Source organism: Narcine bancroftii, chromosome 7, assembly GCF_036971445.1.
Source record: "Narcine bancroftii isolate sNarBan1 chromosome 7, sNarBan1.hap1, whole genome shotgun sequence".
Taxonomy (NCBI): Eukaryota; Metazoa; Chordata; class Chondrichthyes; order Torpediniformes; family Narcinidae; genus Narcine; species Narcine bancroftii.
This window is the reverse complement of record NC_091475.1, coordinates 102,992,010-103,004,598: the sequence shown is the minus strand read 5'-3', so window position 1 is coordinate 103,004,598 and position 12,589 is coordinate 102,992,010. Positions and strand designations below refer to the sequence as shown.

Below are 12,589 nucleotides of genomic sequence, written 5' to 3'. Positions count from 1 at the left end.
TGAAACACTTCCTTCTGATCTGTCACTTTTAGATTCTAGAACTCTCGCCTCTTGATTAGGGTTCTCAGTCTTCACTTGTTTGATTTCTTTTACCTTTCTAAATTTGTTCTTCGCCCTTTTCAGTAATTTTGGTCACAGCCCAGCTGTTTCCATTCTTTGCTTCATCGGAATCTGATATTTTATCGTGCATTTGTCTTCTGCTTTGCTGTGATTGTCTATTTAATATTTCATTGAGCTCGCTTAATTTGTTCTTTAATTGTATATCTCTAATTATTTTTCACACGTGTCATTATTACTGTATTGGAGTTCCTTTCCAATGATTTTATATTTAGAATCTAAACTCCTTGCTCAGAAAGTTGCCTGTTAGTTCAGTAAGAAATTTGAAAATGCTGTAGACTAAATCTTTAAAGAACAGAACTATTTTCAAAGGCATAATCCTATATTTTTAAACCAAAAAAAATTAATGTTTCATGACCATTTAACAAGGTCTGTATTCTCTACCTTTAAGCTTAAAGAGCAATCGACAATTAGGTTAAATTGAAGGTGAACCAAAATATTGCATAAATCTTGGGTAATTTACTTCCAAATTAAATGGCCCAGTGGTGACTGTATAGATGCATTTATAATATTTACATATTTGCAAGTACTTGCAATCTGGATTTTAAATCTCCTGTGTGAAAGGCTCATCAAGGTTCATGATGTGAAGTCCATTTGATATATGCAGCACGAAACCCTGGTTCTTCCTCACCTGGAGTGTTCTTTCCCCATATTATTGATGCAGGTATAATTTGTTTCTTCAACTTCCAATCAATGATCTGGTATTTATTTTCTTTCTTTCTCACCGCTGCATATTTGAAAATATTCTGGAGAGAGAGAATCTGAGCGTAACCATTCTGTGATTAATCTGACTGTTCCTTCCGTGATTTTACGATTTATGACTCTGATGTTGTAACTGCAAAGCTATTTCAGGAATTGATCCAGAGAGGCAAATCTCCTGGTCTGGCTGGGCATGGGCACTTTTTTTTCTTGAAATTGTTTCTTCTAATCTAATTCAATCTTACTTGCATTTCAAACAGTAAAGTAACTTTGTAACCTATAGATTGGTACAATGCAATTTTACACACCAATTATACCTTACACCACAAAAAAAACACGGTTTAAAATCTGAAATTGTGTGTTTTAGGTGTGCTATAGAGGTTGCAACAATTATACCTTCAACCTGGCTCTGTGTGAAAGTAAGATCATTTTGGTCTGATTTGGCAGAAATTTTGACAAAAATTGTAGAAGTGCATTTTCCATTGGAACCAGAACTGTATTTATTGAGGAATCTTATGGTTATTGGCACAAAACTATCAAAATATCAAATACATTTCATGAGGATTTCACTAGTGGTAGCCAGGAAATGTATAGCTGTTACGTGGAAGTCCGATTCCTCCCTACTTATTACTCGTTGGAATATGGAAATACAAAGTTGTATCCCCCTCCATCCCCCAGAGAAGATAACATAACCTTAAAAAGAAATATGACATATATGTTAAAATATGGCAACATTATTTGAACCATACTGGCTTAAGGGTATAATTTACTTCCTCGAAAAGCTTTAAATAATATAGTTAGATTAATAGCATTTAATTGCTGAAGATTAAGATATGGACTAATTAATGAAGGCAGCTCAAAACACTCCTCCTTTATTAGACAGTTTTTTTTAATAATGTCAGTAGTTGGGAGGAGGTGAGGTTTGGGCAATCATGTGAGACTCTGTAATTTTAAAACACTATTTATATGATGTATGTAATAATGTTCTAAATGAATCTTGTAAAAAATAAAATATAATACAGTACAACTCTGATTATCCAAAATTGGATTCTCCAAAATCCTCATTTATCAATTTTTTTTTCATTTTGGATAAATGAGGATATCGGAAACAAATCAGAAATCATCATTAATTAAAACATTAAACATTACAGCACTGTACAGGCCCTTCAGCTCTCCATATTGTGCTGAACCATATAAAAGTGTTAAACCCTCCCAACCTTATAACCCTCTCCTTACATCCATGTGCCTATCAAATAGTCTTTTAAAGGCCCCTAATGTTTCCGCCTCTACCACCACTCCTGGCAAGGCAATCCAGTCCTCAGCAACTCTCTGTGTAAAAAAATTACCCCTGATGTCTCCCCTATTACTTACCTCTCTTAATCTTAGACATGAATCCTCTAGTGGTTGTTATTCCCACCCTTGATCAAGTCCCCTCTCATCCTTCTTCATTCCAAAGAGAAAAGTCCCAGCTTTTCCAACCTTGCCTCATAAGACATGCCCTACAATCCAGGCAAGATCCTGGTAAATCTCCTCTGCACCCTTTCCAAAGCCTCCACATCCTAGGAATATAATGAGGCAACCAGAACTGGACACAATACGCCAAATGTGGTGTCATCAGAGACTTATAAAGCTGCAACATGACTTCTCTACTCTTATACACAATCCCCCTATTAATGAAGTCCAGAATCCCATAGGCTTTTTTAACTATCCTGTCAACCTGAGCAACTACCTTGGGGGATGTATGGACATGAACCCCAAGATCCCTCTGTTTACCCACGCTCTTAATTAACTGACCGTTAACCCTGTACTCAGCTTTTTGATTTGACCTGCCAGAATGCATCACCTCTCACTTTTCTGGATTGAACTCCATTTGCCATTTTTCTGCCCAACATTGCATCTTGTCTATGTCCTCTTGCAACCTCTGACAACCTTCATCTCCACCTACAATTCCTCCAATCTTCTTGTCATCTGCAAACGTACTCACTCAACCTTCTGTATTATTATCCAGATCATTTCTAAAAATCACAAAGAGCCAGGGACCGAGAACTGATCCCTCTGGCCCTCCACTAATTACCTCCTTTCAACCACTACTCTCTGTCAACTTCCTGCAAGCCAATCTTTTATCCAGACAGCCAAGGTTCCACTGATCCCATGCTTTTTGACATTCCGGATGAGTCTCTCATGGGGGACCTTATCAAACACCTTACTGAAATCCATATTTTCTTTGGCTTGGCTTCGCGGACGAAGATTTATGGAGGGGGGTAAATGTCCACGTCAGCTGCAGGCTCGTTTGTGGCTGACAAGTCCGACCCTACCCTCATCAAGTTCTTTGTCACTTCTTCAAAGAACTCAATTAGGCTAGTGAGACAGAACCTTCCCTTTACAAAGCCATGCTGATAATTCTTGAGTAAGTTCTACCTCTCCAAATGCTGGTAGATCCTATCCTTAAGAATCCTTTCCAATAATTTGCACATCACTGACGTGAGACTCACTGGTCCCCCAGGTTTCTCCTTATTATCTTTTTTAAACAAAGGGACTACATTTGGCTTTTTCCAATCCTCTGGCACCTCCCCCGTAGTCAAAGACCATAGCTAATGCTCCCACAATTTCTTCTCTTACCTCCCACAGCAACCTAGGGTATATCTCATCTTTCCCCAGGGACTTAATCAACCTTGATGTTATTTAGAAGATCTAACACTTCCTATTCCATAATCACCACATTGTCCAGCTCTATTTTGACTTCATCCTGATCAAGGTTCTTTTCTCATGTAAATACTGACACAAAGTATCCATTCAAGACCTCCTCTATCTCCTCCGCTTCTCGGGACATGTTGCCTCTTTTATCTTTCAGTGGTCCTACCTTCACTTTTGTCATCTTTCTATTTTTTTTACATACGCATAGAGCACCTTTGGGTTATACTTAATCCTAGCTGCCAAAGACTTTTCATGCCCCCTTTTAGCTCTCCTAATTTCCTTTTTAAGCTCCTTCCTAGCTTCTATATATTTCTCATGAGCCCTATCTGTTCCCTACTTCCTATATCTAACATAGGCTTGCTTCTTCCTCTCTACAAGTCACCTTACCTGTTTCGTCATCCACGGTTCCCTTTTTGTACCATTTTTTCCTTGTCCGAGTGGGACAAACCTGTCCTGAACCCAGCTCAATTGGTCCCTTAACTTCCTCCACATTACTTTTGTGCTCTTCCCCCTTGAACTTTTCTTTCCAATTGATATTCCCTAGTTCCTACCTAATCCTTTCATAATGAGCTCTTCCCCAGTTAATCACTCTTCTATTTAGCCTGAGTTCATTTTTTATATAGCTGTACTGAAGTTAAGGGAGTGATGATCACTTGCACCAAAGTGCTCCCCTACCAAGAGGTCTACCACTTAACCCGGTTTGTTACCCAGCACCAGATCCAGTATGGCCTCTCCTCTCGTCGACCTGTCCACATACTGTGTCAAAAATCCCTCTTGAACACACCTATTTATCATTTAGCCAAAATTTTTTTGGAGCTGAACTGACTTAACAGATTGAAAAAAAAAAATTCACCCGACATGAAATTAGATCGATAATTGACCTCGTTTTAGGTAACTCCCTCCCCTCTTTTCTATTTCTTTACTTTCCCCTATTGTCTTGTCTCTCCACCTCTCTCTCTCAAACTGTGTGCCACTGACTCCCAGCCACAAGTGGTCGAAAGAATCCCTTGTCCAAATATTATTAAGGAGAGCGGCTCCAAGGTGGGAGAAGGACCTCGGTCTCAGTGGTGTTCCTTCCCCTCCCCTCCTATCCTATTCCCTCACTCCTCCTCGGCACACCAGACAGCGACTCTGAATCCTCCCCTCGGCCTACTTCCCCGTTGTGCGTGTGCGGTTGGCTTAGGGGAGGATTCGGAGACAGGACTCCGGCATCAGGAGCTCTGGTGATTGGGGAGACAGGAGCCCACCGATTTGCCAGTGAGTGTTCCACTGGCCCAGGAAGCCTCCCCGGGGATCAGCAGCACCGGTGGGTTCGTGTTGGTGATCAGCAGTTGGGTGGTCTTGGTGATCAGCAGCCGCGTTGGGTTAGTCTCTGTGATCGGCAGCGGCCAGAATTGTTTTTTTTGGTGAGAATTAAACATTATTTTAATACTTAAAAAGCCTTCCCTTTTGGCTTGTTCTTGTTTAAACACTACAAATGATTTGCTGTTGCTGCTGTGTGGTTTTTAAAAAATGACAGATTCTCCGAAGAAAACATTTATCTGACATAGGCACGGTCCTGACCATTTCAGGTAATCAGAGTTGTACTGTGTTTAAAAAAAACTTTATAACCATCAAAATAATAGAAAACTTTCAACAGAGAAAACAAAACTTCAACAAATTGAAACCATGCTGACTCATTACAAAGCAATCTGATCAAATCAAACCCATTCCTTAGTAATTTCTACATAGATTGCAAATTCTTCCTATTTATTTATTTATTTAAAAGCCTATTTGATTCTTTTTTTTTGTTGCTGCTCCCAAGTTGCGAGTTTCACAAAACCACTGTATGAGCAAAAAAAGTTCTTCTCAAGCCTTCCACTTCTTTCTCCTCCTCAACACCCCCCCACCCCCAACCCCACACAACCACTAACCCGTACCTTTTCTGTATTTCATTGTCTTGTTGCCTGACCCTTGAATTATCTGTTTACAGGAGAGCTTGCCCCAATTTAGACAAACATGAATTTGTATGTGTCCGTCAGATCTCCTTTCATTCTTCCTGACTCCAAGCAGAAGAATATTACAACTGAAATCTCTTATCCCTGGAACTCAACTAATAATTTTTTTCTGTGCCCTCTCAAGAATCTTCACACACTTCTAAGGATCAAATCACCAGAACTGGGTTGAATATTCAGGTTTTGACCTTGTCACTGTTTTGTAAAATATCCTTGCTTTTGCAACCATTATCTCTATTAGGAATACCAGGTTCTCATGAAATTCATATTTTCATATTTGTCCTGCTTCTTTCAATGATTTATGTACATTTAGTCTGAAAAACAATTGTCTGCTAGTTGTATATCTATTTTGCTGACAGGAAAAAGATGAGGATAACTCAAATTGCAAGGACAAAATCTACAGAGGGAAATGGATGAAGTGGGTGTCCATTAACTTGGCATATGGAGTATATGAAATGTAAGCTCTTCACTTTGGTTGCCGAAGCAGAATTTATTTAAAATGTGCAATCTGAGAACATTGGTGAAAAGAGCCTTGTGCAATATAACATTAACATGCAGGTACCCTGCTCCACTGTAAGGTAAAAACATCATGAGATGGGACCGGAGAAGGAGTTACCCAGTACTAAGGAGTAACAGAATGCAGATGTGACCTTGTACACTCAAGATAAGCTTGGCACTAACAAGCTGATGAGCAGCAGACTAACAGAGAAGGGTAGCAACAGCTTATTCATTGGACAATGTAATGGTATGATAATTTACTAAGTATGTGTCCTGAGGTATAAAAAAACACCACTTGCTGATATCGGGAGAATGCGCCTTCTCCAACTAACACTGTTAGTTGCAAGTGTTACAATCCGGTAATAAAGAACCTTGATTTCGACTCAGTCTGGTGTCTGACTCACTCATTCTCGAACAAAGCAGACCTAACACCTTTGGAATTTTGTACCTGTATTCAAAATCAGAATTTATAAGTCATGAAATTTGTTTTTTTGCAACAGCATCATAGAACAAACATACATATTATCGCCATCATAACTGTAAATAAAATAATAACATGAAAAGTAAGGCCATGTCTTAGGTTCAATGATTTTTCAGGAATCTGATGGCAGCGGGGAAGAAGCTCTCCTTGTGCCATTGAAGGCTCATCTTTAAGCTTCTGTACCTTTCCCCTGATGGTAGCAGAGTGAAGAGAGCATGGCCTAGGTGGTGGGGGTCCTTGAGGATAGAGGCTGCTTTTTGAAGACTACCACATGTCCTCAATGGAGTGAATTCTGGTACTGTGATGTCGCAGGCCAAGTTAACAACCCTCTGGGGAGTTTATTCTTGTCCTGAGAGTTGGCGCCTCAGTACCAGGCAGTAGTGCAACCAGCCAGAATGCTCTCTACAGTACACTTGTAAAAGATTTTGAGAAATCTGAGTGAATAAGCATGTTTAAGGATTTTTGGTACCACACAATCCAGAGTTGTGAATATCCATGCAGTCCAATGATTGGATGGTGGAACAAGTTAGAGACTTTGCAGTCTACTAGTGCTCCTAGTCCTCATAAATGCATTCTTATGGCTCTTTGCATTCTGTACTTGTCAATTTCTATCAATCCTGTCACTTATCCTTTTATTTTATAGGCCTCATTTTCCAGTCACATGAATGTCTTCCAAACATCAGTGTAGATGACATCCATTGTATTCTTTTTATCATCCTTCATTTTATGAAAATAAAATCTACAATGTAGAGAGAGAGTGTTTTTGGTTGTTGTTGCTTGTATTGTACCTTGACTGTACATTTACCAAGCACTTTTACTTTGTCGCCCGTAAAAGATCTCCGTATTACTTAAATTGTTTTCACTGGAAGGTATGGTAACAAATGTTGTTTTAAATATAATGGCATTACAGATACTGCAGTCCCTGTGTTAAGCTCCATTTTCAGAAGTTCATTGTTTATTTTCAGCTGAACATAAATTGCTATGCTTTTTTCATTTATCTTTTGGATGTGTAAGACTGCAGCTGTGGTTTTGTCATCTTCAGAGCTGTTGCTGTGCTCGTTGCTTGGGCTTCTCTCTCTCTCTCTCTCTCTCTCTCTGTTAGTGATTTGACCTTGGCTGTGTGGTTATCACAATTTTGAATTCTCCTGCTTTTTACTGTTTCTTTAATTGGACATCTCGCTTTGATATGTCCTTTTTTGTTGCAGCAGTGGCATTTGGAATTTTTAAAGAAACAGTTTTTTGGGCAGTGGAGTACTTCCTGCAACGGAAGCACTGTTGGTGGGAAAATCTCCTGACTAGTAGGTCTTGTTGCCCACATCCAAATTTTTGTCTGCCATTTCTGAGCTGCAGGCAGTTCTATAAGGGATTTTGAGAGTTACTTCGTTGTCCGTTTCCAGTAATTTTTGCTTTGCCTGGCGATATGACGACCCCATCACCAATCTGTCTCGAAGTCCTTGGGTCAGAAACTGCTCAAAGTGACAGTGCTTGGACAGTTCATGCCACGCCTCCAGGTATTCACTTACTGCCTCCCCTGGCATTTGTCTCCTTTCATAGAATTGTTGCCTTTTTGTCATAATGAGTGGTCTGGGGCTTAAGTGGTTCCCTAGTGCTGTGCATAACTCGATGTATGTTTTTGTCCCTGGGTCCTCCAGGGACAGCAAAGTTTTAAGGAGATTGAATGTTTTGCTGTCCATTATACTGAGGAATAGGGCACGTTTTCGGTTTACCGGGGCTTCAATAATATTATGGGCTATGCAGTAGTGGTTAAACTGTTCTATGTAATTATCCCAACTTTCATCTGCTTCGTTGAATTCTCTGAACATTCCCTCCGCCATCTTGGCGTGCTTTCGCTTTGATTTTTTTTTCGCGGGACCTTGTTAGTTAGTCACCTTTTACCTTTTATCCTTGTGGTTCCTTCCGCTGGTCGGTGCATGGAGCACGCGTAGACTTCGTTTTCTTTCTTGTTGCCACTGTCGTGCATACACTTACACAAATGAGGACTCTGAGACATGGTGCTTTTCTCATTCTTTACTACCATCAGAATAACATGGCTACTGACATATAGAGATATATATGTGAAGCAGTGACGTCATGATGTGGGCATCATGATGTACAGCAGGGCAGGCTTATACACAACAGTAACCAGTGTTAATGCCTATTTATTTTTGTTTACTGATTATTGTTTTTAAAAACTTTTGTATCATCAAGGTTAAAATGACTGTCTGGTATTTTCAAAACCCTTTGATCATAGAGACACGTTGGTCATTTTGCAAATATTGAATTTTCCAATCTCAGATAATGAGTTCCCTCTCTTTTCTTCTGAGGTACTTCCAGTTTTCCTTCTCCCACCCCAACCCCATTTTTGATCCTTTTTCTACACATCCCCACCCAGTTCTCATCCATTCCCTTCAACCTTGCCCTTTCTAGTTCCATGCTCTTCCACTCACATTTCAAGTGCAGTATTCTCCCCTCCCATAGAACCATAGAACATTACAGCACTGAAATGGGCATTTGGCCCTTCTAGCCAGTGTCAATCTATTATTCTGCCTAGTCCCATTGATCTCTACCCAGTCCATAATCACTCTATGCCTCTTCAATTCATGTACCTGCCCAAACTTTTCTTAATGTAAAAACTTGAGCTCATTCCACCTAACCACTACTCTCTGTGTGAAGATGCTACCCCTAATATTCCCCTTAAACTTTCCCATTTTACCCTTAACCCAAGTTCTCTGGTTGTATCTCACCTAACCTCCGTGGAAAAAGCATATTTGTATTTTACTCTATCTATACTCATCATAATTTTATATACTTCTCACATCTACCCTCATTATTGTATACTTCAGGGAATAAAGTCATAACCTGTTTAATCCTTTCTTATAACTCAGTTCCTCAGGTCCCAACAACATCCTAGTAAATCTTCCCTGCACTCTTTCAATTATATTGATATCTTTCCTATAGTTTAATGACCAAAACTGCAGACAATAATCCAAATCTGGCCTCACCAATGCCTTATATAATTTTACTGTAACATCTAATGGCAGACAAAGAGTTGCCATTAGTATTGCCTGGTGCCCCTAACAGTCAGAGAGAAAGAGTAGCAAAAGAGAGTCCCTTCAGTGACATGTCTTTGTGAATTCGCATCCAGTGCTCCCACGGCCTTTGGAACTGCACAGGCTCCTGTTTGATCGATCTGCTACCCGAGCTCCAAATCCAAAGTCCTTGGATTTAATTTGGCAAAAGCTCCCTTTTTGACCCTATCTACCTGTGACTCGACTTTCAGGAAATTATGAATCTGTATTCCAGATCTACTCGCCAGTGTCCTACCATTTACCATGTATGTCCTATCTTAGTTTCTCCTTCCAAAATGCAGCACCTTACACGTGTCTGCATTAAATTCCATCTGCCATTTTGTAGCCCATTTTTCTCACTGATCCAGATCCTTCTTCACTGTCCACTGCACCTTCAATCTTTGCATCATCTGCAAACTTGCTGATCCAATTTACCACATTATCATCCAAATCATTGATAGAGATAACACACAACAATAGACCCAGCAACAGTCCTTGAGCTACACCACTAGTCACAGGTCTCAGTCTGAGGCAATTATCCACGACTACTCTCTGTCTTTTCCCATAAACCAATGTCAAATCCAGATTACTACCTCACCATGAATACTGAGCGATGGAACCATCCTGACTAACCTCTAATGTGAGACCTTGCCAAAGACCTTTTATTAAAGTCCATGTAGACTAGATCCATGCCCTTTCCTTCATCCAATTTCCTGGTAACCTCCTCAGAAAAACTCCACATGATTGTTTAAACGTGACCTACCACACACAAAGCCATGTTGACTATCCCCAGTCCCTAAATATCTAAATACTTGTATATCCGATCTATTGAAATACCTTCCAATAATTTACTACTGACATCAGGCTCATCAACCTATAAATTCTTGAATTAATTTTGAAGATTTTTTAAACTACGGAACAACATGAGCTACCCTACAATCCTCCAGCACCTCACTCGTGGCAAAGGACATTTTAAATATATATGCCAGGGCCCTTGTAATTTTTGCATTAGCCTCTGTCAGGGTCCAAGTGAAGGCCTTGTCAGGCCCCGAGGATTTATCCTTCCTTGTTTGCTTTAAGACAGCAGGCACCTCTTTTCCTTTAATCTGTACATTATAGGTTCTGTGACCTCATTGCTTGTTTGCCCCTCTTTCCTTGTATCTGTGCCAGTTTACTGAGTAAATAGTGTTGCAAAAAAATCCCATTTAAGAAATCTCTAATTTCTCTTGGATCCATACATGGCCAGCCACCATAATCTGCAGGATCTTACTATTCTTTTGCTCTTAATTCAAGATTCCTTTCTTGTCATTTAATTGTACAGAAAATGTAATATTACACGAAATTTCCTTCTGCCTGACATAAGGCAGACAAAGAGTTGCCATTAGTATTGCCTGGTGCCCCTAACAGTCAGAGAGAAAGAGTAGCAAAAGAGAGTCCCTTCAGTGACATGTCTTTGTGAATTCGCATCCAGTGCTCCCACGGCCTTTGGAACTGCACAGGCTCCTGTTTGATCGATCTGCTACCCGAGCTCCAAATCCAAAGATCTGACACAATCAGGAAGCCTTCAGTGCCCAAGGCCATTTGGGAGCCCCTCTTGGCCAGCACCCTTACAAATCCTGGTTCCATGACTCCCTCGAATTCAAATCTCTAACTGCCTGCTGCTTGTGTGGATCTTTCAGCCGTTGAGCCCCTCATTGGTCCTCTATCGTGGTCACTGTCCTGTAGGGTCCTTCAGCAGCTGGTCCCTGGCCATAGTCACTGCCCTAAAGGGTCATCTCCTCTGCCTTTCCTTCCCAGTGAATTCTCCCTTTTCTAGTGCCCTGCACAACTCCACTGCTCCCCTGGAGTCTGCAACCCCTCGTGGCCACTACTGGGTATAGGGGCTGCCATCTTAGGTACAGACCCTGTAGTTGTAAGACTTCAATAAAAAACACTGACAGCTCCATTAACAAACCATTTAAAGCCTGTGCAGACCCACCAGCAATACACCAGTTTGTTAGACTGTGAGTACCTGCGCTGTTCCACTCCTCCAGCCATAGAAGCAGCTCAGAAAGCGCCGCCATTTTCAATAATATACACTATATGTAGAAGCCCTTAGGATTTTATTTCATTGTCATTATCTCCAGAGGAACTTCTTGTCTTTCAGCCCTCCCGATTTCCATCTCAAGTTTTTTCTTGCATTTATTTTTCTTCTCATTTGCTCCTTGTTGCCTATACCTGCTTCCACCCCTTCTCAACCAGAAGCCCAATATCCCTTGAAAATCAAAGTATTTTAAGCCTGTTAACTTTGCCTTTAATCATGACTGGAATGTACAAATTCTTTACTCTCAAAATTTCACCTTTGAAGGCTTTCCATTTACCCCACATGTCCTTGCCAGAACACAACTTATCCCAGTCCACACATTCTAGATCCTTTCTCATTTCCTCAAAATTGGCCTTTCTTCAATTTAGAATCTTAACCCAAGGACCACACCTATCCTTATCTGTAATTATATTGAAACTAATGACACAGTGGAACCTCATCATAGCACGATAGTTGGGCATCGCAAAAAAAGCGGGGTTGCACTAAATCGGGGTTTTACTACTGTGTACAATATATACACACATCGATCACGGCAACGACCCCACTCTCAACCCCTTCCTCCGCCCTTCCCAACCCGGTCACAACAGCACTCACTCCTCCCCCCACTCCACCACCCCTGTTCGCGGCAGCTCTCACCACCACCACCCCCCATTGTTCGCAGCAGGACCCCCCTCTTCATAAATGTGATGAATTGCCCACCAAGATAAGCATTACTGTACTTAGCTCATTTAGACGCACCACTTCTAACCATCCGCTGTCCCACAGGGTGTTCATCCCTGGTACTGCATCTTTTAAAATGGGCTTGCTTTACGTATATATCAGGGTCCGATGATCATTACATTATATCCGAATTCACATTGGATCGGGGTTCCACTGTATTATAACCACTGGACCCAAAGTGTTCCCCTATACTACTGTCACTTGTCCTGCCTCGTTCCCTATTAAAAGATCCAGT

At 40.7% G+C, this 12,589-nt stretch overlaps 1 protein-coding gene across 5 annotated transcripts in view; it reads left to right on the top strand.

The window, feature by feature from the left end:
- LOC138739144 (protein diaphanous homolog 3-like) overlaps positions 1-12,589 on the top strand; it is a 481,652-nt gene that overhangs the window by 369,895 nt on the left and 99,168 nt on the right. The window contains exon 28 of one of the 5 annotated variants that reach the window (XM_069890658.1): positions 5,864-5,913. The exons of the other annotated variants lie outside the window; for them this stretch is intronic. Within the exon in view, the coding sequence (XP_069746759.1) occupies positions 5,864-5,874 (11 nt within the window). The 3' untranslated portion in view covers positions 5,875-5,913. Of the gene's footprint in view, positions 1-5,863; positions 5,914-12,589 lie in introns of those variants that run through there. 5 annotated transcript variants of the gene reach the window in all.